This window comes from Perissodus microlepis, chromosome 5 (assembly GCF_051167445.1).
Source record: "Perissodus microlepis isolate ML-2025 ecotype Zambia chromosome 5, ASM5116744v1, whole genome shotgun sequence".
In the NCBI taxonomy this organism is placed as follows: Eukaryota; Metazoa; Chordata; class Actinopteri; order Cichliformes; family Cichlidae; genus Perissodus; species Perissodus microlepis.
In genome coordinates, this window is record NC_140465.1 from 4,171,271 (window position 1) to 4,194,746 (window position 23,476).

The 23,476-nt window shown below is 41.2% G+C and overlaps 1 protein-coding gene across 8 annotated transcripts in view; it reads left to right on the forward strand.

Moving 5' to 3' along the window:
- The window catches only part of iqsec1b (IQ motif and Sec7 domain ArfGEF 1b), a 232,011-nt gene that overhangs the window by 162,409 nt on the left and 46,126 nt on the right, over positions 1–23,476 (forward strand). The window contains exon 1 of one of the 8 annotated variants that reach the window (XM_084927441.1): positions 3,310–6,652. The exons of 5 other annotated variants lie outside the window; for them this stretch is intronic. In XM_084927441.1, the coding sequence (XP_084783567.1) occupies positions 6,606–6,652 (47 nt within the window). In that variant the 5' untranslated portion in view covers positions 3,310–6,605. Of the gene's footprint in view, positions 1–3,309; positions 6,653–21,007; position 23,476 lie in introns of those variants that run through there. 2 more of the 8 variants (XM_084927437.1, XM_084927439.1) reach the window with 2 other exon arrangements.

Below are 23,476 nucleotides of genomic sequence, written 5' to 3' on the forward strand. Positions count from 1 at the left end.
CTCCATGTGGCCCAGATACACACAGGCAGACGCTGAGATGGGATTGTACCATGTGGGGTGTCAGTGTTTTTGACATGCAGTCTGAACTGTGCATGATTTGTTTTGTTCCTCTAAATGTAAGCCATTCTTTTTAAGCAAGTTCTTTTTTTCCATGCAGAATGACATTTTTAATCTAAGCCTTTTTAACTGGCTGACAAAATGTTGAAGTTCAAAGCTTTTTGTTTGGACTACTGGCAGTTCCTGTGTCTACAGCCTCTGCACGGTTTCTATAAAAGGTAAGATGCTCGCTGTGTTCATTAAGAGACTTTAGAATTTCACATTTTCCATGACTAGGGAAAAAGCCAGCTTGCTAAAAGAAAGAATGTTTTGTCACATCACGTCAGTTCCTCTTGCGGAAATACAATCATATATGTAGTCTTTTAGTTCCCATTTTAATTCCCACATGAACACAAAGTGTCATGTTTGACCCAGTCGTGGCTGACAGACAGCGGACACTTTTCACCCTCTCTGCTTTTTTTATGTCGAGAGAGGATGAAACGGGGACAAAGGACCCACGTGTCAGCGAGGTCAGCTGCTCTGAATGGAAGAGCTATTGTTGTGGTTTGCCTCGGACAAGCTCCAGCGCAGTATTCAGTCCATTGTATGTGTGGTCCCACTCATAGTTATCGGCTCAGGCAGCATGAGGAGGCACGTGCTCTGTGGTCCTTTGTCCAGCCCCAGTATTGCATCCAGATGGGGGTCTTTTGTTGTTGTTTGTTGTTGTTTATATTTTTTCTGAGTTTGTACAACAATATCCATGTTTACCTATATGTACTTTATATAAACACATTTTAAAGAGTTTGTACAAAAACACTTATTAATTCCTGCTGGTTAAAGTAGAATTTTAGAGAATTCACACATCAGCGGCTGTACAGTCAACCTGGGAAGCTGTAGTACTCCGCTGGAAATCCATATCACACCCTGGAGGCTACAGTGTGGAAAACAGCTTTATAGAGCTATTGAATTAAAAGAATACAATCAGATTATTTTGATCACTATTTTTTGCTTTAGTTTAATGTCTACATTATGAAGAAAAAACTATTTCTTTATGCCAATTATTTGTTTCCATGATGCCTTTAAGTCCTGTTGGACCTCTCTCTCTATTGCTATAAATAAATATATAAAACATCTGCGTGTAGAGAGAGAGAGTTGTTTTTTTTAAATTAGCAACATCATCGTTGAAATACACTTCTTATAACTGCTTCAGCTCCAATACAATACAAAGTCAAGCTGTTCGGAAAAGTTTGTTGTTGGTGGTGTTTTGTTTCTTTGTTTTTATCCATGTTCCAGGGCCCTATGTCGCAGTTTATACACATTAGCTAAATAGCTAAACCCTAACCCTGTCCTGTAGCTGTTTGTGTTTTTCAACTTTCGTTTGGGAACCTGAACACGTAATGTGTTTCAATTATGTTCGAATAAATCAGCACAATATGAGACCTTGCAGATAACATATTAACATTAACAACTTGTTTTAATCATTGGTCCAAAGCATATTGGTTACAATGTTATCTTCTGTGAGAGGGCTGCTATTTACCCCAAAATACTTACAGCATGTTAAAGATGTGTATGTTTAAGCTAATACAAAATTAATGATGATGACTTTTCTGTCAAAAACTTAGCTGTTGGCTTTTAGTATGGTTACTAATGATCTATTACACCAGCAGGATACTTTTTAATGCAAGAAATGAAATGAATTTTACACTGTGTGATAATACAGCCAAAATCACTGACATGTTTGCTTCAAAGCTAATTTTGTTGTTTGTTTGTTTTCTGGCTTGTGTTTTATTTCATTTTGTAAAAGTAATGAGAAAGACTGCCCTGTGGGTCGGGTCAAGTGAAAAGAAAAAAGGGGAATATGTGATGTGGAGTTGATCATCTAAAAGGATGAACTGTCACACACCCCAAGGCTATCTTTATATCTATAATTGTTTTTGAGTCCACAAAAAAATAACATAACCCCCTCCTGATAACATGACTTAATACTCTAATGTTTTCCATTGAAGTACAAGTCAGTGATTGGCTGGTGGAGACACATTTCATTATGCTTGAGGATGAGCCAAACTCAACAGCAGTGTTGTTTTGGAGTGTGGTGTAAATGGAAAATCTTCATTTGCTCTAGGCTTCTGAGCTCTGTTTGGGAGCCAGACAGTAATGAGTTGCAGTTCTTTGCTTGGGTCAATAAGAGGTTGTATACAAAGAACACTGTTCAGTCTGTTCAAATGGAACAATCAGCAATATGCTGTATCTGTCTGTTTGCTGTTCCTCAGAGTTTTCACTTATGTGTAGAAAATTCAATGCATATCTTTAATCTGAAGAAAGTGAAATAGAGCCTTAAGGAGCCTTTAAATTAAAACTTAACCTCTGATTTCAGGTTTCTGTGTTTTAGCCTCTGTGCTTTGCCTGTGATTCCAGTAGATCGGTGACCTTACTGATAATATTTCAACTCTTGCCCAGTGTCTGCTAATGGATTTATCTGTGTTTTAATAGCTATGGACGGACCACAATAACGGGTGTTGTGTTGATGGGACCGGAAAACCTGTGATTGTGCCGTACTGAGAAATAGATATAAAACAGTGAGGTGAAAAACTCTTCAATCGAGCTCTACCCTGTCAGCTGCTGTGGGTCACTGGTGCACATGAAATTGTCCAAACATGGCAGTTCATCAGCGCTGAAGCCCCCCCCCCCCAACACACACACACACACGCACACATGCACACACACAAGCCTTCCCCCACCTCTTTCATCATTCACACTGACTTGACTTCCTCATCCATTTTTCCTCATGTGGATGTGACCTGAGCCCCAACATGTACAGCTGCCAAGTCCTAACAGAATAAATGTTCATATAAGTGGCTCCTTTATGCATCTCAATTCGCCCGTACAAAGACTGAGACTTTGGCTTTTTCCTAAAGGATTCATCAGATTACAGTGTTTCTATCTGAAGTTAGCAGGCAGAGCAGTGGCTTTTTAATATTGCACATTCACTGTGGCCTGGATTGAGAGGGTTTCACTAAATGCATGACATCAAAAGCCATCCTAAAGGCATCAGGCAGTTCTGTGGTCCTTCTAAGACAGATCCCAGTAGAGTTTGCCCAAAGTCCTCGCAGACACCGATGAATCCTGATAAATCTCCAGATGCTTTTCAGATTCTTACCTACTCACACAAGTGATTGGAGTGTTTTTTTTTTTTTATTTGTTTTTTATTTAGATGTACAAAAAAAATAAGCAAACTGTTTAACACTCACTATATAATATAGGTTACATTAGAAAGAGAGTTAATATAACTTAAAGTTGCATTAATGTTAGTGTGTTAAAATATATGCTCATTTCAATTTGATGCCAGCCACACTTTTCAGAAATGTGTTTCCTAATGTGTTGGATCACCTTTTTTAATCACAATCAGCAAAAACTGACCAATTGCTGTCATTTTAAAAGCAAAACACGTTTGTTTGATACAAGATTTCGGCTACTCGGCAGTTCAACGCCTCATTTGTCATGTTTCGTTTCAAAATGAGCCTGCAGACAGGCCAGTTTAGCACCCAGACGTTTTAGTGAGCCATGTTGGTGGAATAAATGCAGAATGTGGTTTGACATTATCTTGCTGAAAAAAGCAAGACCTTTCACTGGATGGCAGTATACTGTATATTCCACCCAAACATGTAAATATCATTCAAGATTAATGAGTTAGTCGAGCCATGTGCACCAAATTACTGCCGTGTAATTACAGGTTACATAATATTACATCCAATGATCCTCTGCTTACTCAAAGGGGGTCTGTAAGTGTTCCTCAGCCAGTCTGTACTGACTGACCATGCAACTTTGTTAAAGAAATTACAGTGTGGACATTCTGGTGTTGTCTGGCCTGCAAGTGAACCATCATTGGAGTGAACATTTTGTAGCTGATACACTAGCAGCTTGTTCGCCCAGACTGCACCACCCAGTAGCAGATATGGCTCGTAGCGGTCAGTTTGATATCAGTCACTCTTTCTGTGATTTTCTTCATGGCATGAAATGGAAACATCAAAGTACGAAGCCCCTGTCAAATCAATCTGCTGTGTGAATGTGTACAGAGTGTGGCAGTGCAAGCCTGGAGCTGCAATCACTGTGGTTCACAGCTCTGTTGCCTGTGGCCACCGATTCTCCCTTTTGTTGATTAGCTTGCATTACATATTAATTATATCTGCCATTTTTCATCTGTTTCTGCTCTTGTTTCTTCATTGAATTGAAATATTGTGAAAATATTGTGAGTCTTTATCAAGCAGATAATTCACACTGACATTTTTATACTGTAGCATTAGTATCAGCATTCATTCTATCTCTTAGTAGCTGACCCAGCCATGAGAGTGGAGGTCAAAGATAGACAGAGAAATGTTTGGCAGCTGCTCATACAGGAAGACACAGAGACCAGCAGGCAATGGAAATACTTGGTTATTCTTAAACATCTAAAATAACAAAGGCAAAGGTCTCAGATGGTCACTGTAAGGATTTCCTTTACTATGTGTCAGCATATCGTTTACATGCAGCTGAAGCTTGTTTGGAGCAGTTGATATGCCTAGCTGTTATGGTTATTTAGGTCACTACACTATAATACTCTAGTGTAGATGCTACCTACAAAAAGTAAATTCTAATCACTTCTTTACCTTATAATATATGAATCACTCAAATACACTGTATATACAAACATAAGAAATCAAGGTATCTTATTTAACTTTCCAAAACATTTCAAAAGTTTGTACCTGTAACAAAGGATAGATTATAGATGTGTTTTTAAGAACTGATATTTAAAATAAAATGATTTTTAATCCATTATATTCTGATAAACAAACAGGTAGTAATGATGATTAATGTCCAAGGGTGGTTTTATGTTTTCAAGTCTAGGATAAAAACAACATGTATGAATACCAGCTTGTACATACACCTGAAAATGTCACTACTGTTCATACTGTGTGAAAAAGATCCATTCAGATGGAGACTCCAGTCTACACTGAGGGCAACATCTACAGTCCTCACTCAGTGCAAAAATAAAAAATAAATTCCAAGTAATCAGTAGTAGAAAGATGAGCTTTGGGAGAAAGAGCTAATAACCGGTGTCAACATTTAAACACGTACTGATGGAGGCTAGTTTTTTGTAACTCTCCCCATGAGTTCAGTTGAGCTTCTTTCAAGTCTTTGTCTGCATCACGAGTTACCCTGCATTCAAAGTTCAAGTTTCCTTTGCTGGAACACGGAGCACCTCTCCTCCTTTCTGTCATTCTTTGTAGCTGAAGGATTTTCAGACTGCACAGCTGTTCGCAGCTAAAGCCCCTTCCAGACATGCAAGTCTTACTCTGATTGCAATTGAAGGTGTCAGTGTCATGTGTGGAAAAGCTGCTGACTTTTCTACAGAAGAAAGATCTTAGACCTCAGACCTGGTGATATTTATGCATTAGTATCATTACAGTAGAAGAGTGTGTGAATGCATTAACACTGGTTTTTCTACTTCTTATTTAATAGCACCATTACGTGACATTTTTCATTCTCTCCATCTAGCCTGTCCTTATCTTGCTTTTTAAATGCTCTTGAAGCATGAACAAGATTACTGCCAGACATGGCAGTTTAAGAAGTGATGCTTAAAAAGCTGCAACCTAATCCCAGACTGCACTCAAAGCAACAGTCTTTACAGAAAATCAGCTATTAAAAATATAAAAACAGGAAAGTAAATACTTGGTCCAGTTAACTCAGTTGCTTAACTGAACCGTAAACCCTCACGCGTTACACACTGGGTGCATTGTCTCTCATGAGACGGATGATAAACACCAGACAGCAAAGAGTTTTTTTACTTTTTCTTTACATTCACTGACTCAGCATGTTGACTTGGATGTTTTATTTTCCTCTTACTGCTGTTTAAAGATAGCTGACGCATCACACCCACTGTAGCATGACCAAAATAATCTTATTCAGCTGCAGCATGTTTCACGACCCTTAGGTCAGATACCATCTATTGAGAGTTTGTGAAAAACAGTGAGACTTGACACCACAGGAGAAAACAATACCTGAACCTTTGCACATCCCGTACTCAGCCAGTGGGATGATTTAGAGGAGGAATGGCGTGGCAGCAATAAAAGATAAGCTACTGAGGAAAGGGGCTGCAGCCAGCTAGTGGAATGTGAACACTCACTAGTGTTACACACTAAGGCAAGAAGGGATTTTCCTCCCTGTCTGGTCCACTTAGAAGCTGGCCTTACTTGGTAATGCTGGATAAGTCTCTGCTCTGCTCTCCTCAGACAAGAACAGCTTGTGTCTACTTTTGCAAATGTAGAATAAAGAAATGAAAAAAGAGGAACTCAGAAAGGAGCAGTGACTGAAAAAACCCAGCCTACAGGACGGAGAATTAGTCATTTTTTCTCAGGAGCGAGCAAAGACTAGTACATGTTTTGTGGTCAAGTGAAGAGAGAGAGAAGGAGTGGCATGGGTGGATGCTGCTTCTCCTGAGGCAGGCTTTTCCCAGCTCTGAGTTGCCTAAAAACATTTGGGTCTCTCACTCAAGAACTTAAACAAGCCAAATCTGTCCTGACGATGTCAGGGGCATGTGGAATCTAATGTGGAAATACTGCATTTCAGTGCGCACGATAAGGTAGGGGGATCCTCTTACTCCAGAGCTCAAAAGTGTGGTGTTGGTGTGTGGCTGGGAAAGCATTCGGGCTCATGCTGGTTCCTTCCCCGGGGTAACGCTTTTTAATAAAATTGGACACCTGTAGATCAGGGGTGGTAAGTTAGCCTTTTCTTTTTTAAATAGATTATTGCAAAATGAGTTAGGCTGCAATATGAGACTGTATGGTTTACCACAAGTTTTAAAACAAACTTTTAAAGCTGTGGTATGTAATAAATCATCAGATGACTTAAGATCAAAGGTTGTTTAGTTGATTTCTTGTTTTTTTTTCTCTGTTTTAAATCATTTAAATCCTTTGTTTTCAACATTTAGTCCATCAAATGTTACAGAATAGTGAAAACATCCATCTTGAAACAACTCATTTTTATACAAGAGCCCAAACATCCAAATGTATGGTACTTCAGATTGAAAGTACTCGTTTAATTAGCTTAGTGTTGATCCAGTAAATACTTTTCTTTGAAAAATGGCTGCTGAGCATGTGAGTGGTCCCTGTGACCTTTTTGTGACCCCATGTCACTGATTGAGTATCTACCAGTTTCTTAACAGCTATGATTTTTTTAATCATGTTCATCTTCCAAAAATAAACAGAATTATATTATCCATGCTGTGACCCTCCAGTGCTGTCTGGGATTTAAAACTAGAGGTCTTTCAATTACGCCGAGTTTTGGACTTCTTAATCTGAGATGTGTCCAAAGGGGTGATCCAAGCTCAGCAAGACCCAACTCTAATACAAAGATAATTAGATCTGTGTCAGGAAAATGAAACCCTACCCAACTTTATTAGACCAGAGCAGTTAATGTAGAATATGGTCCCAGTACGACGCAGGTACAATCAGGTCAGGTCTCGATTCCTCTGAACCAACTGGACCCATAATGACCCCTATCAGGAACCACTTACTGAAAGTATTGATTATTAAATTAGTCGTATAATTTGATGACTTAATGGGCAAAGTGTTTCAGCAGTAGTTTAGAAAAACTGTTGTTTCTTTGGAGATGACTGGAAGAAGACTTACTATGCTTCGTTCCATGCAGTGCCCTCCATCTGTGTTGTCGTATTAAACATACTGAAGATGCTGCAGGGGATGGGCTGAAGCATTAATGGTTCCTCACAGTGGTTTCACCACAGCAAGGCTAAAATTAGTGGCCACTGTGGCTAGAGCAGCCTGACTCAGCAGTAGACAATCACCATTCATAAACTGCTACGGCCTGTAATTCCAGTCTCCTTGGGTCTGCCGGCCACAACACAAATGTTCCTCCTGGGATTCTCAGCAAGTCCAGGCGTTATATTGAATTTCTGATCTCTGTCTGGTTCTGCGCACGCAAACAGCCCTGTGTAACTTGGCCATCAGACATTTTCCGTCCGTGCCGATTTCTCATGAATGCCACAGTTACATGCTTTTTCCTCTTGGCTTGGAGTCCCTTCTGTCTGCTCTGCTAAAATTGACCGCACATTTACTCACACATACACACATGATCTGGAGGCAAATGTGTGGTGTTTTTAAATAGCTGACTTTAATTAGCCTGGTCTATATTTACGCTAGAGTCTTTTTTTTTTGCCACTTTTTTGATAGTAACAGTGGCAGCAGAAGAAAATTCTAGCACAACATTTAAGAAGATCAACGTTTTCTGCTTTCCAGCATTGTCGTGGTGCTTCGTCTTCTTTTACCCACATCCACAAAATCTCTGTACGGGGAATGATGAGGTGGACTTTCAGTTCAATAAATATGTGAAAATTACAAGTAGTTGACACAGGATTTTTTGGCGTTCTTGGGTTGTTTTGCATAATTAAAACCTTTTGCAGTGTTATTGCTGTCTCTGGCAGAGTGACCTTTTGTAGCCCTCCTCTCTCTGAGCTGATGGTAGAGCAGCATGTCTGCAGAACATTCCTGAGGACAGAAGTCATAGCTCAATAACTCACGTGCTCACATGCAGGTCCTCACCCTGTTTCTCTGATTCTTCTCCTGAATGTCTGTCTGCATACCAACCCCATCTGTGAGTGTGAGAGTGGTCCCCCCAGGTATTCACTCTCTGTAGTGAATTTTAACCTGCTTTTGTAATATATTCCCTGTAAAGAGCCTGACTGCACAGCAGAGGCTGTCCCAATCTTTGTTTGAACTCTTAGCAGACCGTGTTTAGTTCAAAGACTGTGTTCATGCAGCCCATTTAAAAAGGTTTGCCAGTGAAATAGTAGAAGCTAGCAAACCTGATCTGCTAGGAGTGCAGACATTATTTATTTAACTTGGGGACTCAGACTGGAGCTGCAGCCTGTTTGAGGTGACCTACAGTGGAGTACGTGTCTGTGTGTTTGCTTCCTGTGCTCCTAGTCTCCCCGACGAGAGGAAATACGGTTTCCCTCCTGAACTGGACAACAAACCCTCAGCTGTCTGGACAATTACTGTAGCTCTGCGCAGCTTCCTGGCATGCGTGTAAACACGGCAGTTGAGAGTTGTCTACAAGCAGATGTGCGCCTGTGTTGTGAATCGATACCCACCTGGTCTTCCATAAAGGCTGCACTTTAATGGTAAAGTCATTTCTGCCTTAAGCGGGGAGTGGTGGTGTAGAGGGCCTTGTGTAAAGAGTACGGAGCGGAGTCAGTGAGCTGTTGGCCATTCACTGTCTGACAGAAACTCCCTCTGCCCTGTCACTGGTGAAGAGCAGCTGCAGTATCTCAGGAGCTTTCTGCCGTCGAACACCTGAGGCAGGCAGGCAGGCGGGAGGCAGACGAGCTTTTAACACAACCGAGAGACAGACAGAGCACCTAGGAGGAGGCGTATGGTGAGTGTGGGTCTAATTCACTGGTGGTCTGCTGAACGGATTGTTTAAAGAAATGCAGATGTTAATAGATGTTTGCTGGTCTGCACCCTAGAATAATGTCACATGATGATAAAACTGCATTTTATGTTCTTGTGCTTTGTGTGTGCTGGGATGTCAGTCGGTATAACTGACGTGTGTCTGCATTACTGTGTCACTGTACTTTTGCCATTCCTCAGCAATTTCACACTTTTTGTCCTTAATGTGGAAGGAATTCTTTTCATCCTGATTAGGCGTGTTTGACTCACTGTGGTGTCACTGACGACCGATGCCACACTTACGATACAGAAACTAGCTATAGCCTATATCTCTGCAACTAGACACAGTGTTGTGTTTAGCTGTTTCTGTCGTCACTTTTGAAGAAGTCGAACGTCAGGATAATGCATAAGTGCACATTTGTCCCTTAATAAGCTGCTTGTTGTTGGACTGCATGCCAATATTGTGTTATAAATAATTTAACACTACAGTGTCTTATTGCCGTCTGTAATTTGATCCAGGTCTTCTTTCCTGGACTCCTGTTTGGACTCTGTGTTTGTTTAATGTTTTTTCTCTCTCGTGTGTTTAAAAATTTTATCATATTTAATCCAAATGTGTTCACCTGGATCCTGATTGATAAAGTGAGCTACAGGACTCAGCCCAAGACATTATCAGAGGCAAAAAATGACAAGTCAGTACTAATTTACCTTTTAAATATTTCATAGTTTGTGTAATTCATTTATTTTAAATGAACCAGCCTAAGGGTATTGGCAGTGCTAACTCAACATTAGCTCTAGTTCCCCCTCACCTTTACTCCTATGCCTAGTCTATATAAAACAAAAAGTGGTTAAACGCTCCAGCTGGTGAGGTATAGGCTAATCCCAAATATCATCATTTTCCTGTTTAATAAAGTTTAGAAATCAGTTTCACTGGTGAGAAATCTGAGCAAAGAACCATATTATAATACAATAAGTACTTCAAGAGCTCAAACTTTCCTGTATTCTTTTGAAAAGTATTTCCAGAGGTTTGTAGTGAAATAAAAAATTTTGAAACCTTTTTGATATACTTTACACAATATTTTGATTTATGATGATATATACACGTGTAGCATTCATTTCATTGTTTACCTAAATATGTTTAAATGATTAGTAATAAAGATCAAGTGAAAAAGTTTTTCTCAGGAACATTGTATGTGTATTCAGATTGTACAGTTACTGTAATGTACATGAAAACGCGTTATAAAATAAGTCTACTTCATTTACATGAGTGAGTGCTGTCCCAGTTAAATGACAATAGAGGTTAAACATGGACACATTCTGTTGGTAGATGTCACATGTTCCTGCCCCTACTGAAACAGAGAGCATCTGAATGTTTAGCTTACAGTTCTGTAGGAGAAAAGAGGGAATAATGTTAATGTTGCATTTGAAACCTTCTTTGAAACACAGCAGGTGAGGAGATAAACCATAATATTTCAGTTAGACAAGATCTCCTTCTAATGATCTCAGTACATGCTTGGATGAAAGTATGATGGATTTAAATTGCCATAATCAAGAATAAATCTCTCAAAAATAATGGCGTGTCACTGTAGCTCAGAAAACTGCTGCGCTCTGAGTCCCTTTTTAATCACTATCAGGTGCCACTAGCGGTGGCCGATGGCCCGTTCAATAATGATCGGATAGTTGCTCTTGGGGGGAGGGGGACGCCACTGCCACCTGGGGTCCTCCTCCATCTTTTATACATGCCAGTGAGGCCAAGCTCATCAAACATTAATGGCCAAAGCTTGGATCGCTCGACCTCCGTCAGCTAGACTATGACCCTGAGCTGTCAGTGGTCCAGGAGAGGTACTCCCGACCCGGCCCTAGCTGCCCCGTGAAGCCTAAATTCACTCCGACTCTGGTAACAGCAATGTGCCACTTGGTCACGGCCCTCTGATGAATTAAAAGCTCGGCAGTGCTCTCATAGTATCCCATAACCAATTAAAATCTAAACTATTGAATGCTAACCATGTTCACCAGGACCTTTCCCTTCCAAAGTGCTTTTCCCAGTATGGTGTGAGCCAGGCCATTATCCTCAGGAAGGGCTCCGGCTCCATCTTTGTATACTCAGAAAGGATTGCTAGGTTCCAGCTGGAAGTGGCACTCACCAGCATTTACCAGTGTGAACACCCTGCTAACATCAGGCTAGTCACATATTATGCATTTGCAATTGTTTGAGTCGAGTTATCGCCCCAAACCTCTGGGTAGTCAAGTAGAAGGTTTTGAGAAGGAAACTTAAGCGGCTTATTAAACAGAATTTCAAATATTGCTCTCTCGTTTAAAAAGTCTGAATTCGCCTTCACCTGGAATGTGCGATTGAGCTTTTTGTTTCAGTTTTCATCTCATAAAAACAAAGGAGCAAAGCTATGAATGAATAAAAGAGAGAGGTTAAGCTCTCGGCTATTCACTTCATGAACAGCTTAGTTAATATGACTGCAGCATAGTTTATAATGTTACGTAGCTAATCAATAGGGGGCTAATGGTTCCTGGAACACCTCCGGCTTCGTGCCCACACCCTTCGGCTTGTATTATGGGAGAGTATCGTTCACTGGCAGCTCGGGGTTTTTGTTTTCACTGTTGTGTAGCATATGCCAGGAGCGGCAGTGTGTCGACAGAGGATGGACATTAGTGCTATTACTGCTTGAGGAAATGCATGTTGTTAATGGTGTGGTGCATTTGCAAAGGCTGCAGGAACTGAGTGTTTTATTATATGTTTGGACTGCATGTTGTCACCCCATGTGTTTTGCATCGCACTGATTAATTGTGCAAATCTGAGAAATGCACTTTTACAATAGAATAATAACAGTAATTAGAGACACACTTTCCTTATTTGTAAGCTGCTGCATCAATTGTGTTTACTCTTTCTGACCTCTTTACGCCTGTTCTCCTCCCACTTCCACCTCCTGCTTGCCACCCGCCCTTTAAATAAACCCCCCATCCCCTAACTCACCCCACCCAGCTTTCATTCTCTTTCCCTCATCTCCTCCTCTTCATCCGCTTTTATTATTTCTGGTTGAAGTCTGCAATCAATTAGTATGAGAGAAGGCCCAATCAATTCCCACTCATTTGCAATTCCTGCCCGTTAAACACTTTCCTTTATTACCAATGTCATAATTAATGCGGAGGAGATTGAGGGGTGGGGGATGGGGGGATTCTGGGGGTGGGGGAGTGGAAGGGGGTGGGAGAGTCTTTGCCTTATCGCCTGCTGCTCATCCAGACATCACTAATCATCAGTGTAGCGGGCCATGCTTGCTTTGTACAGTAGGCCCAACAGTAAAGAAGTGAAGCTGGACTTGGCGACAGACGCTTTACAGTTCTGTCCATATGACAGTCAGTGAATGCACTGCTATGGAGAAGTAAATATATATTGCGTATGTTCTGAACGTCGTCACAAAAGTAAACTCGAGCAGCCCGTGTTGGTAACTGTCCCCCAAGGACAAACTGTCCACAATGTCAGAATTTGCTCAAGGACATCCTTCATTTTTTTTAAATTAATTAATTTATTTTGCATGACATTTCTCTTCAGTGGAGTGTGATGCAGAAAACTGTTTGGGCCTTTTGTGCCAAACTTCTTGCAACAAAGATAAGCACATTTTCTGCAGTGCTGAAACCGCTAATGACTGCAAATTATGCTCTCGCATTTTTGGCTCATTTAAAATCAAGCCAGAAAAAGAAAAAAGAAAATGTTGAAAGGTGATTACAGCTGAAATCATTATCACTTAGAAATGCCTGAAGTGTTCCTACACTTGTCCTGAGCCTGTGGACTTGGTGGTTTTGGTTTGGATTATTATCTTATGTTTAAAGTTAATTCATGTTAAGATTTTCTTGTTCCTAGGTTTGGTTTCTGTTTTGTATTTTGAGCTCCTTTTGTTCTGTGTCTCTGTGTTTCCTTCCTGTTGCCATGTCTTATGTCTCGTGTCTGTGCGTGCCTGTTGTACTTCCTGTTTTACTTTGATAGTCCCTGTCCTGTGTGTAGTGTGCCTGGTTTTGCTTCCTCTTGTCTCGTCAGCTCTGATTTCTCCCAGCTGTGTTTCCCTCCTGTCTCCCATTCCCTGATTGCTCCTGTGTGTATGTAAGCCCTGTGTTTTTGTCTGCTTGTTACTGGTCTGTCTGTGTTACCTCCATGTGTCATCCTGTGTTCCACTCTTTATGGTTTCCTGTGAGTTATGGTTTTAGATTTGTTGGTTAGATTGTCCCAGTTTAGGTTTGTTCTTATCTTCCGTCTGTCCCATCTCAGCTCTGTCTGTGTTATTACCTCATGTCAATAAAGCTCACTCATTGCATCGTCAGTGCCTGCGATTGGGTCCTTTTCCCTTCGACTTCACAAAACAAGTCTACAAGCAAAATTAGATTAGTGAAACCCGTGCATTGGCTGCTTACTATTAACCAGCATGTATGTTAATGAATCAGAATAATTTTAAGTCAAACTTTCAATCTGCTATTGCAAACACCACCAGTCCCCAACTTTCATGGTGTTACAGGATTCAAATGTGTGACTTCTGTGACTATAGAAACTGACATAATAGGGTCCAAGAAGGAAGTCACAAAAGGCAAAGTTTCCTTGGGAGTGGTGATGGTTCAATAATGTTTTTAATGAGATTTCAGATAACAAAAGAAATCCTGTATTTGTGTATGCACTGTTTGAATGTAGTCATACACTCTCCAGTGTAAATGACCAAGTTTATTGCACAATGAGTTTTCCAGCAATGCTACACAAAATAATAAAAGCACAGAGTAAGGGATATAAACAAGTACAACATTTCCACAGAAATGCACAAAAAACATCACAAATGAACAAAACATGAAAACAGCTGTGAAACCACCACTCAGAGATTCAAACTGACTGCAAACAGCCCTCAATGTGACGTTTCCAGGGGTCCATTGTCTCAGATAGGGTCTATGGCTAGTAGATGTGCACAGCTGTGTGGAAGCATGCTTTATGAGCAGCAGGATGAGATGGTAGTGTGACTGGGGAGGGAGGGTGCAGGGTGCAGGTGGTGGACCAGTGGTAATTACTGGAAAGCCCTGCTGCTCAGTTAGTGGTCCCAACACACCAGTCTGTCTTCTTCTGGACCCTAATGAAAAGCCTTTTAATATCTGATTAGCTTTTAATGTCACTCTGCGGGAGTGGGTGTGGTCTGGAGACTTTTATTAGAGTCTAGGAAAATGGGCCTGCGCGCTGGCAGTTTGTCATTTTTGATTGAAGAGCCGAGGGATGCAGGCGGAGGTATAATTACACCGGAGGTCAGTAATGTTTTCATAAGTGTGCGGTTGCATGTTTATGTGCAGCCTTTTATGGTTTCTTCCTAGTCTCCATTTCAGCCCGCAGAGGTGTCCCTTTGATGGATTGTACAGATAAAGTATTTGATGACACAGGAGAGCTCGGGCCCATTAGAAATTCATAGCAGATTATCCACACAGCTCAAATGAAAATGGACATCAGAGACATAATGGCTGTCGTTGGCATTTTCCACCACTTTCTGTGATATTGTTTCCTTTTTGTGACTTTACCACTCTCATTTTTGAAAACAACAATTCTTCAAAGAGTCGCTAACAATCGTATCGTTCTGCTTGTGCTTCGCGCCGGCAGCTTTCATCCGATCGCCTCTATCAAGTCACGGTGACAAGAGCTCTCTTGCAGAAATGAGCTCTCATGCTGCATCAATACGAGTTGTCTTTGAAGGAAGTCCATGCAAACAATTTGTGGACTTTTTGTTGTATTCTATTTGTTCTTTTTTCAAAGGTTTGTTTTCACTGTTTGACTAAAACCTCGTCACAGATGTCGCTGAATCATCATTTTTCACCAGAGACAGCACTTTGGAAAGATGCTTTGTAGTGACAGTCCAGAAGCATGCCACACATGCATTTAATATCTGGCTGTGCAAAGCAGCCAGGACCTAAAGGTAGTGGGTTTTTCCTGGGCTGTTTGATTGCCACTCAGCTGTAGCTGTGTGTGTGTGCTGTGTGAAATGTGTTCAGCTGTTATGGTCCATCCTGCATACTTGTTAAATATAAATGGCCGCCAAACTGATCGTGGCAGGTGAACACTAAAGCTCAAAGGAAATTCCTGTCCAAGTCTTTAGTCTTACAAGTTTAGCTTTAATACATTTGCACATGATTCAGTAGCCCATTTGCTGACCTGTTTAAACCTGAAACATGGGGTCAAAGAGGTTTTTCTAAACACTTACATACCTTGATTTGTTTCTAACTTAAGACAATGTCAAAGTCATTTTACATTGCAGGCCACGTACAGCCCACTTTGATCTTATGTGAGTTAGGGTTAGAGATAGCTTGATATGAGAAAAAGAAGTGAAGTTTCAACATTGAGTCTCAGTTTTTCTACATGATAAAAAAAAAATGCTCTGCTCTGTCAGCACCCCTCTTTGGGCTTAAATTGTTAGAAGTAAATGTGTAAAATTAAGAACTAATTACACAATTTGGTGTAGTACGAATGGCCATGGGGGACATCTTTGTCACTAGGAAAAGCTATAAAACTTGTAAAAAATAGAGTGAAAAGTCCAGAATTTATGTCCTACTTCACATTTGTCAAAGCCATCCAATGAGCCACATTGACTGGGGCTGACTCTGGCTCCTGGGCCTTATGTTTGACATCCCTGGATTAGGCCAATGTATCAGAATCCTGTTGCCCGTGAACTTTCCAAGGTGTACCATTCAAAATAATAAAGAAGCAGAAACATATTTCCTTTAAAACGATAAATTTGTCCGTGTATCCTCCACGGACTCGTCTTTCAAACAGCCTGCTCTGACTTTTCACAGAGTCACAGCAACCACAGCGATCATCAATTAGTCACTTGCTTGGTTGATGCTGTTTATGATGCAATCCATGGATGTCTTCAAGGGGCATCAATTAAGTGAAAGTCACTGGCATGTCTGTTTTGCACAAGGTATCCTTTAGCAGCAGTGCATGATGCACCAGTTTATGCTATTAGTGAGACATATCTGTCACTCCCAGCTCACCTTTTTTCTGCATGCAGGACCGCTATTGTGATGAGGCATATTTTACCCCAAATCAAGATCTTGTCCTAAATCTACTCTGTCAGAGTAGATTTGAGTGCTTTAATCTCCCCACAGAGGTTTTTTTTGTATATGGGGAAAACTTTTAAATGTTTAAATTTATGGAATGAATGCACACATGCATTGCACATGTTCAATTGCAGACTTGATCTCAGGACTAAAATCTCTCAATAACCAACATCAAGGCACCAATGCTAAAGAATGCCTTCTTCATAATGAAAAGAAGCAGGTAGCATCTGATTAAACTGCATTTCATGAAAACCTGCCATAAGAATATGTCGTATTAGCCCACTGGGCAATCCACTGATCCCTAAGGTTCACGTGGCTTGCGTGTCTTTAGCATACCCTAGTGTGTCAGAACACGCTTGCTCAGACACGGACCAGTTGGAATGGACACAGTGCACGTCTGTTGTGGTCGCTAATATGCAAGGAACACTCAAGCACTGCGTCTATGCAGCAGCATTAAAAATTGCCGCATGAACACATTGATTAATTTATAAGTCATGCGAGAGGGGCATACGCAGTGCACCCAAAAACAATCCCAGATAAGCTGCACAGTGTGAGAGTTCTTTTCTTCTACACAGACAGATTGTGATTTGCGTGTCTGTGCGTGTAAATGGGTATGAGAGAGAGAGAGAGAGAGAGAGAGAGAGCATAAAACTGAGATGCTCCTTTCAGTTCAGGATGAAGAGGAAAAAAAAGAGGCCTGAAATATTCGGGGAAGTGGGGATTGGTAGGGGGGGGATTGGCTTCTAGTCTTCTCATATCTTATAGAAAGACTTGGAGACTCTTTCCAAAGAATGATTCTGCCATTGTCCCACTCTGGCTCTGCTTTTAAATGATCAGATCGTCTCATGAAAACCCCTCCCTACAGTCAGTAGCAGTACATCTGCATTTGTGGTTTGTTAGCATCCAAACTGTTATATTGAAGACGTTTCTCTCACAAATCCAGCAACAGTACGCTTCTTATTGAACTCTCGTACTACATCAGATTTATCTTTAAAGTGATGCATGGCGTCGGGCCATGAGGTGGCACTCAGCTGCCTGACGGTAAACACTCATTAATTCCAGCTCTGCCAGAACACACAAACATCTGCCGTCTGTTGCCGTGGTGACTCAATGGACCCCATCCAGCAGGCACCGTAGCATGCCTTTCTGCGCACCGTATTTCAGTGCACACAATGCCAGCCGATCCTGGTACCAAAACAAAGCAGCCGCCTCCTCGTGGCGTGAAGCGGGTCCGCTGTGTGTTAGAGGGAATCCCGGATCCTGCGCAGAGCCTGCTGCTTGCTCACATGTGCGTGGACGGATGTTTAAATGCTCTGACAGAAGCCCTGACGCAGCACAACCCAGGCCCTCGCTGCCTTTCTGCAGACGCCGTCCGTCCTGACATCGCAGGCTGTGGGGCAAGGCCTGGTTTCATTTTCGAGGATTCTCCTCAGATTCTGTTTCCTGTACAGAGGTGCTTTTCTGAGGAAGTGACTTATCATTTCTATCAGAGTGATAACATCAACCTGGTCTGTGTGAAGTGTCTGCTTAGATTTGTGCAGCCGTTATCAGCTTGAGCTGCTTTATTCATTGTACCACAAAAAGAAAAATCCACGATTCAATTTGTGGTTCCAGGAGGCCGCTGTGAGAAAGCAGACATGCTGTGAGCGCTGTCTTTAGTAGCGTGCTACATCTGGACACCTTAATGTTGTGACAGGCTGTCAGGAGACGGTGTCTTGCTTTCTTACGCCGACTCGTTTCTCTTCGTGGCGTTGAAGCCGACAGTACTGATGTGGTGTCAGAAGTAGTGCCAGCACAACACCAAGCCGCTGGGCTGCGGGTGCCTCTAATGAGCTCCCCTGAGTGGTAAGCAGGCCGATGGAGATGGCCCGTCCTCTCTCCTCCCCCTCGCTCAGCGTGCTCGCCTCTAATTTGTGGGAGAAAAAAAGAGGGACTTCACACTAACAAGAGACAAAGCTTTGTTTAAAGTGAGTGAGACAAAAAGTAAAAGAAAAATCTATTTCTGCCTCATGTGAAAGCAGGTCCTCTCACCCCAATTATAATTTCTGGCAAAGGCCCGAGGTTTACGTCGTCCAGTATGTCCTGAGCCCGAGGAGAAAGACATGGGTGACGCGAGCAGAGTCAGGTGTTCGTTTTGGAAGATGGGAGACTCTGATGTGCCAAATGAATGCTGCTTTTTCACCTAGTTTTAATCACACTGTTGGCTCTTAATGTCAAAGTGCTCTTCGTGCTCCTGATGTACTAAAGGGCGCGATGACTGGAATAATGACGCCCTCTACTGCTCAGTTAGCAACACAGCCAACAGAGGGAAACAAAATCAACAGGGGACCGTGGTACATGTTAGCTCAGCTCAACCACCAAAGGATCCAGAGGGAAACACAGTGAAATGTTTTTATTTTTTTATTAATTCTAATAAAGGCATGGCTGTAGTTTAAGAGGTGGAGCAAGCCATTTCTCATATTGTTGCTATGAGACACGTCTGGACAGTGTTCAGTGTGTGTGTGAATGCAGCTCAAAGCAGAGGCTTGATAACTGCTCAGGGCGTGAAGCTCAGGCAATTATGACATGAAATCTTTGTGTTTCGGTTCTCTTTATCAAAGCAAGCTTGTGGCAACATTATTCAAAGACATATTTTGGATTTTAAAAATGTATTTAAGCATTCTGGTGTCACAGTAGCACACCCACGTGTGCCAAGATCCAGGGTTTGCAGGAAGAACAGTGTACTAGTGTCATTTGGCTCACCAAATTGTGTGCACACATCACATTACGTGGATACAAAATGTGCGGAAACAAACTAAATTCTTATGCAAAGTGTGCTAAAGTATTAGCAAGAAGAAAAATGGATGCTTAAATAAATTAAAAGGCCTGGTGTGTTGATTCTGTTGATCATCCATATTTATTAGTCATTTAGTCCATCAGTTGCACAGCCAAATTAAATTGCTGCTTGGGGGCCAAAAATGAGCTGCTGGGTTCTTTTGCTCTCTGTTATCTTTAGAAGCTGATTTTTAAAACACCAATGATGCACAAGCAGTAAGTTAGCGTCCAATAAAATTCCTTTCTTAGGTTAGTGGTTCATATATGAATTTCTCCACAAAAACCTATGAATCTACAAACATTTTACATTTACTGTGGTTATAGTTGATTATCATACACATTCAGAGTCAGAGAGTGTTTATTATATTGATCTCTGAGTGTATCGGAGCCTCGTGAAAGATTGGTGACCTGTCCGGGGTGGCCCCTGCCTTTCACCTTAACAATAGATGGATGGCAGAAAATGGTAAAAGTTCTTCTACCTCAGCCTTCATCAGGATGAAATTGCAGCTTCTTTTGCTCTGGATTGTTTGCCCAGTGTGAAAATATTAATTGAAAACCACACAAAAGTACTTGCAGTGTACGCTTCAGTGGACTACACTGTGCTACTATGTTCCGAAGCACTGTTACCATAGTGTGAACCCGGAGCTTCAGAGAAACCAGTCTTGATCATTTAAAACGCTCTGTTACATCAACTATTTCTCAAGGCTGTACCTCTGTTATGTAACTCCTACATCTGCCCAGCTCTAATTACAAACCCCGTCTGAGCTGTCTCAAGGATGTCACGCCTAAAACTTTTCCTTGATCTTCTTCTGTATGGCACTGACTTTACTTCTATTCCACTCTCTCGCGTGTTTCTGAGATCACTCTGTGTCCGCACATTAGTTGTCATGCATTCAAGGCCGTTTTTCAGAAGTCGGCTGGATACAATAAACTCTCATTTTCTGTGTAAATGCCTTCCACTTAAACACATTCACACTAAGCTTAAAAATGGTCGGCCAACATAAACTTTAACCTGCCTATTTGTGTCTGGATTAATCTTTGTATTCAATAAATGCCTGCAGTAATTCTGTTCTCAACTCTGAGATGATGCATTCACATTTCTTTTCTTTAATTCAATCCAAAGTTTAGAAATCCGAAAATATTACACAAAATATATCAAATAAAATGTAAAAAATCAGCGCGTTGCTAATCGGCTAATGTTTGGATTTATTCATCACAAACCTGTGATCATGAGTCTTACTGTGCAAAAATGATGATTGGCTAATTTCATATGAAGCGTAGTGCTGGCTGCTTCAGGCCAGTTTAGCACGGTGGCTGCTGTCACTCCAAGGTGCTTTGCAACCCACCTCAACCCTTTATATTATTCATGCTATGTCATATCATGCACAGCAAAATCTCCAGTGTTAAATTAACACTAGAGAGTGTCTATATGGGTCCACACCTCTGAGTGTTAAATACAACACTGTTGAGTGTTAAATTAACACTTTTGACAGTGTTATATGTTTAAAAGTAACCTAGTCAGTTTTGAAGATTAACAAAGACTAACACTGAGCAGTGCTGATTTTCTAACACTGGAATATTTCTAACATTTTGAGTTATTTTCCAGTGTTAGAAAATCAGCACTGCTCAGTGTTAGTCTTTGTTAATCTTCAAAACTGACTAGGTTACTTTTAAACATATAACACTGTCAAAAGTGTTAATTTAACACTCAACAGTGTTGTATTTAACACTCAGAGGTGTGGACCCGTATAGACACTCTCTAGTGTTAATTTAACACTGGAGATTTTGCTGTGTGGTTGTTGATATCTGCTCTATTTTTAAAGGGAGTTTTGTTGCTTATCTCCCTGTATTTTGGCCTTCAGGGTATGAAATTGGATAGGTGTGGAAGTCTTTGAACAGAGCTGTAAAACCAAATATGTATAACTGCCATATGGTTAATTTTCATGTAACTAGTCTTACAGCCCAGACCCAGAACTTAGCCACTGAGCACTTGCTGCTGCATATAGTGACTTGACACTCTGGGGGCACTGTTTGTTGAGATTTATAAACTGTAAGTGAAGCTGCTCTAAAATGATGCAGTACTTAGATAGTCAAGACTTGGTGGAGTGGTTTCAGATCAGGTTTCTTCTTCCTCCTTTCTTCTTCTACTTTTGCTTCTACTTTTTTCACCTGCTCCCTTCAGGGGTCTTGGTCATTCTGATTGGAAACCTGAACATCTTAACCTCTTCAGCTCTGCCACCTCCAGCTCAGCCCCATGACTTTTTGTTAGTTCCACCATCTCTGAACCACACACCATAGCAGGTCTCGCTACCATCTTGTGGTCCCAGATCAGGCACTGGCTCTGAATTTTTCCTCAAACTGGCAAATAGGACAAGGAACAATAGCGACTCATCCAAGAATCTCTTCTATCTGAAGTCAGAGCTACATTATTTTTTTTATACATAAAACACATAAATAGGAGCCTCTTTCTTGCACATAGAAACTTAAACTGGATTCAAACTGGAAAGTGTTACCATATACTAAAAAAATATACTTTTTAAAAATTGCACTTTTTTAAAATTATCAGCCTTTTCCAGCTAGATTTAAAAGGCTGAAAGATCTCTGTGGCTTTCTTCGTGCTCTTCCTCTGGTTTGCTCTGCAACATTTGAAACGCTGCTGCTGATGCCTGTGATGTCACAGGCTGTCCTGCTTTCAGAGGCTTATGGAGAAACGATAACAAGCTCCTTTATCCTCATTAGCGCCATTACATTATGACGTAGCCTCTAGCTATTGTTGACTTTCTCCGTCTCCCCTTTGTTTTCCTTCCCTCTCCTTCCCTTCCCTGCCTGAGACACAACCAGCCAGACAAGGTGTATCTTAGTTAACTTTGTCTGCAGAAGAGACACGTGAGGAAAGCATAACATTGTCGAGGAAATCTCAGGGCTGCCTGCTACAACTCTGTCCCACTAGAAATGGTGGAAACACAAAAACTACATTTGCTCAAGAGAAAGGTGCTAAAAGCAACTCATGAGTGTCTCTTTAAAACAGATATTCTGATATACATTAGATGGACATGTAAAATCAAATCAATGTTTCTGACCCAGAGCTTATTCCATATCTTTTTATGCAGTCTGTGCTTGTGACTGGTGGAATTCAGTTAGTGTTGTTAAAGCTAATATGAGAGCACATACAGTGTTTCCCTAACTGAACAGCAACTTCTAAGACTGAGAAATGAAGCTAGTGTGGAAGTTGAAATAGCTGCTGTGAGGCTGACTGCATCATTCCCCACAGAAAGCTCATAGGGGTTATTCTTAAACTTGTTCAGGCTCGAATTTGTGCATTATTATATTCGAGCTCCGTTGAGTGTCAGATGGGATCCTGCTAGGTTTTTGTTAGCTCAGCTAATACCTCTCTGAACTCGACCTCTCTCTTGTGTAATGCTGTTTGTGGCTTTTGGAGCATTTTAGTGGAAATAATTTGACCTGCTGTGGGGTTAAACTCATCCATGCTTCAGGTTTTCTGACTAAAATCCTAGCATTATATTAGCCTGTTAGCACTACATAGGTAGGTCTATGTACTCCAAATCCACCCTTTTGCCCTGTCTTTCTGTTTTTGCTGTCTTGAGTTTTATCTTTTAGAAAAAGCAAACTAAAAACATGATTTGATTCAGTAATCTGGCTTTCTTCAAGGTGCTGTCATGTCGGTGTCACTTGTTTGCAGAATGAATTATTTGAATTACTAGTAGTTATTTTTATTCTCGCTGCAGGGAACACGCTGGTGTAAACAGCTAAGGCAGATTCTTTTTTTTGGCAGCACATGGAAGAGAAATATTTAAACCTAGGTGATGTGATCTAAACTGGGACGCCACCTGTCAGGAGGAGCCATTAGTGGGAAATCCCATTACTAGTAATCCTATAGGCCCAGTGATAGGAGCACAGTAAGTAGTCTCCACTCTCTCCTTGTGTCTACTTCTCGTGGCCTCGCTGTATAAACAGTAGTGGCCACAAGCCTGTGAGTGCCAGTCTTGGAAGAGGGCATGACCCCTGGCAAACTTTCAGCAAGTGGACAGAGAAACGAGCTCAGGATATTAATGCCGTTCCATGCCAGCTGCAGTTCGTTGTCGAAACAG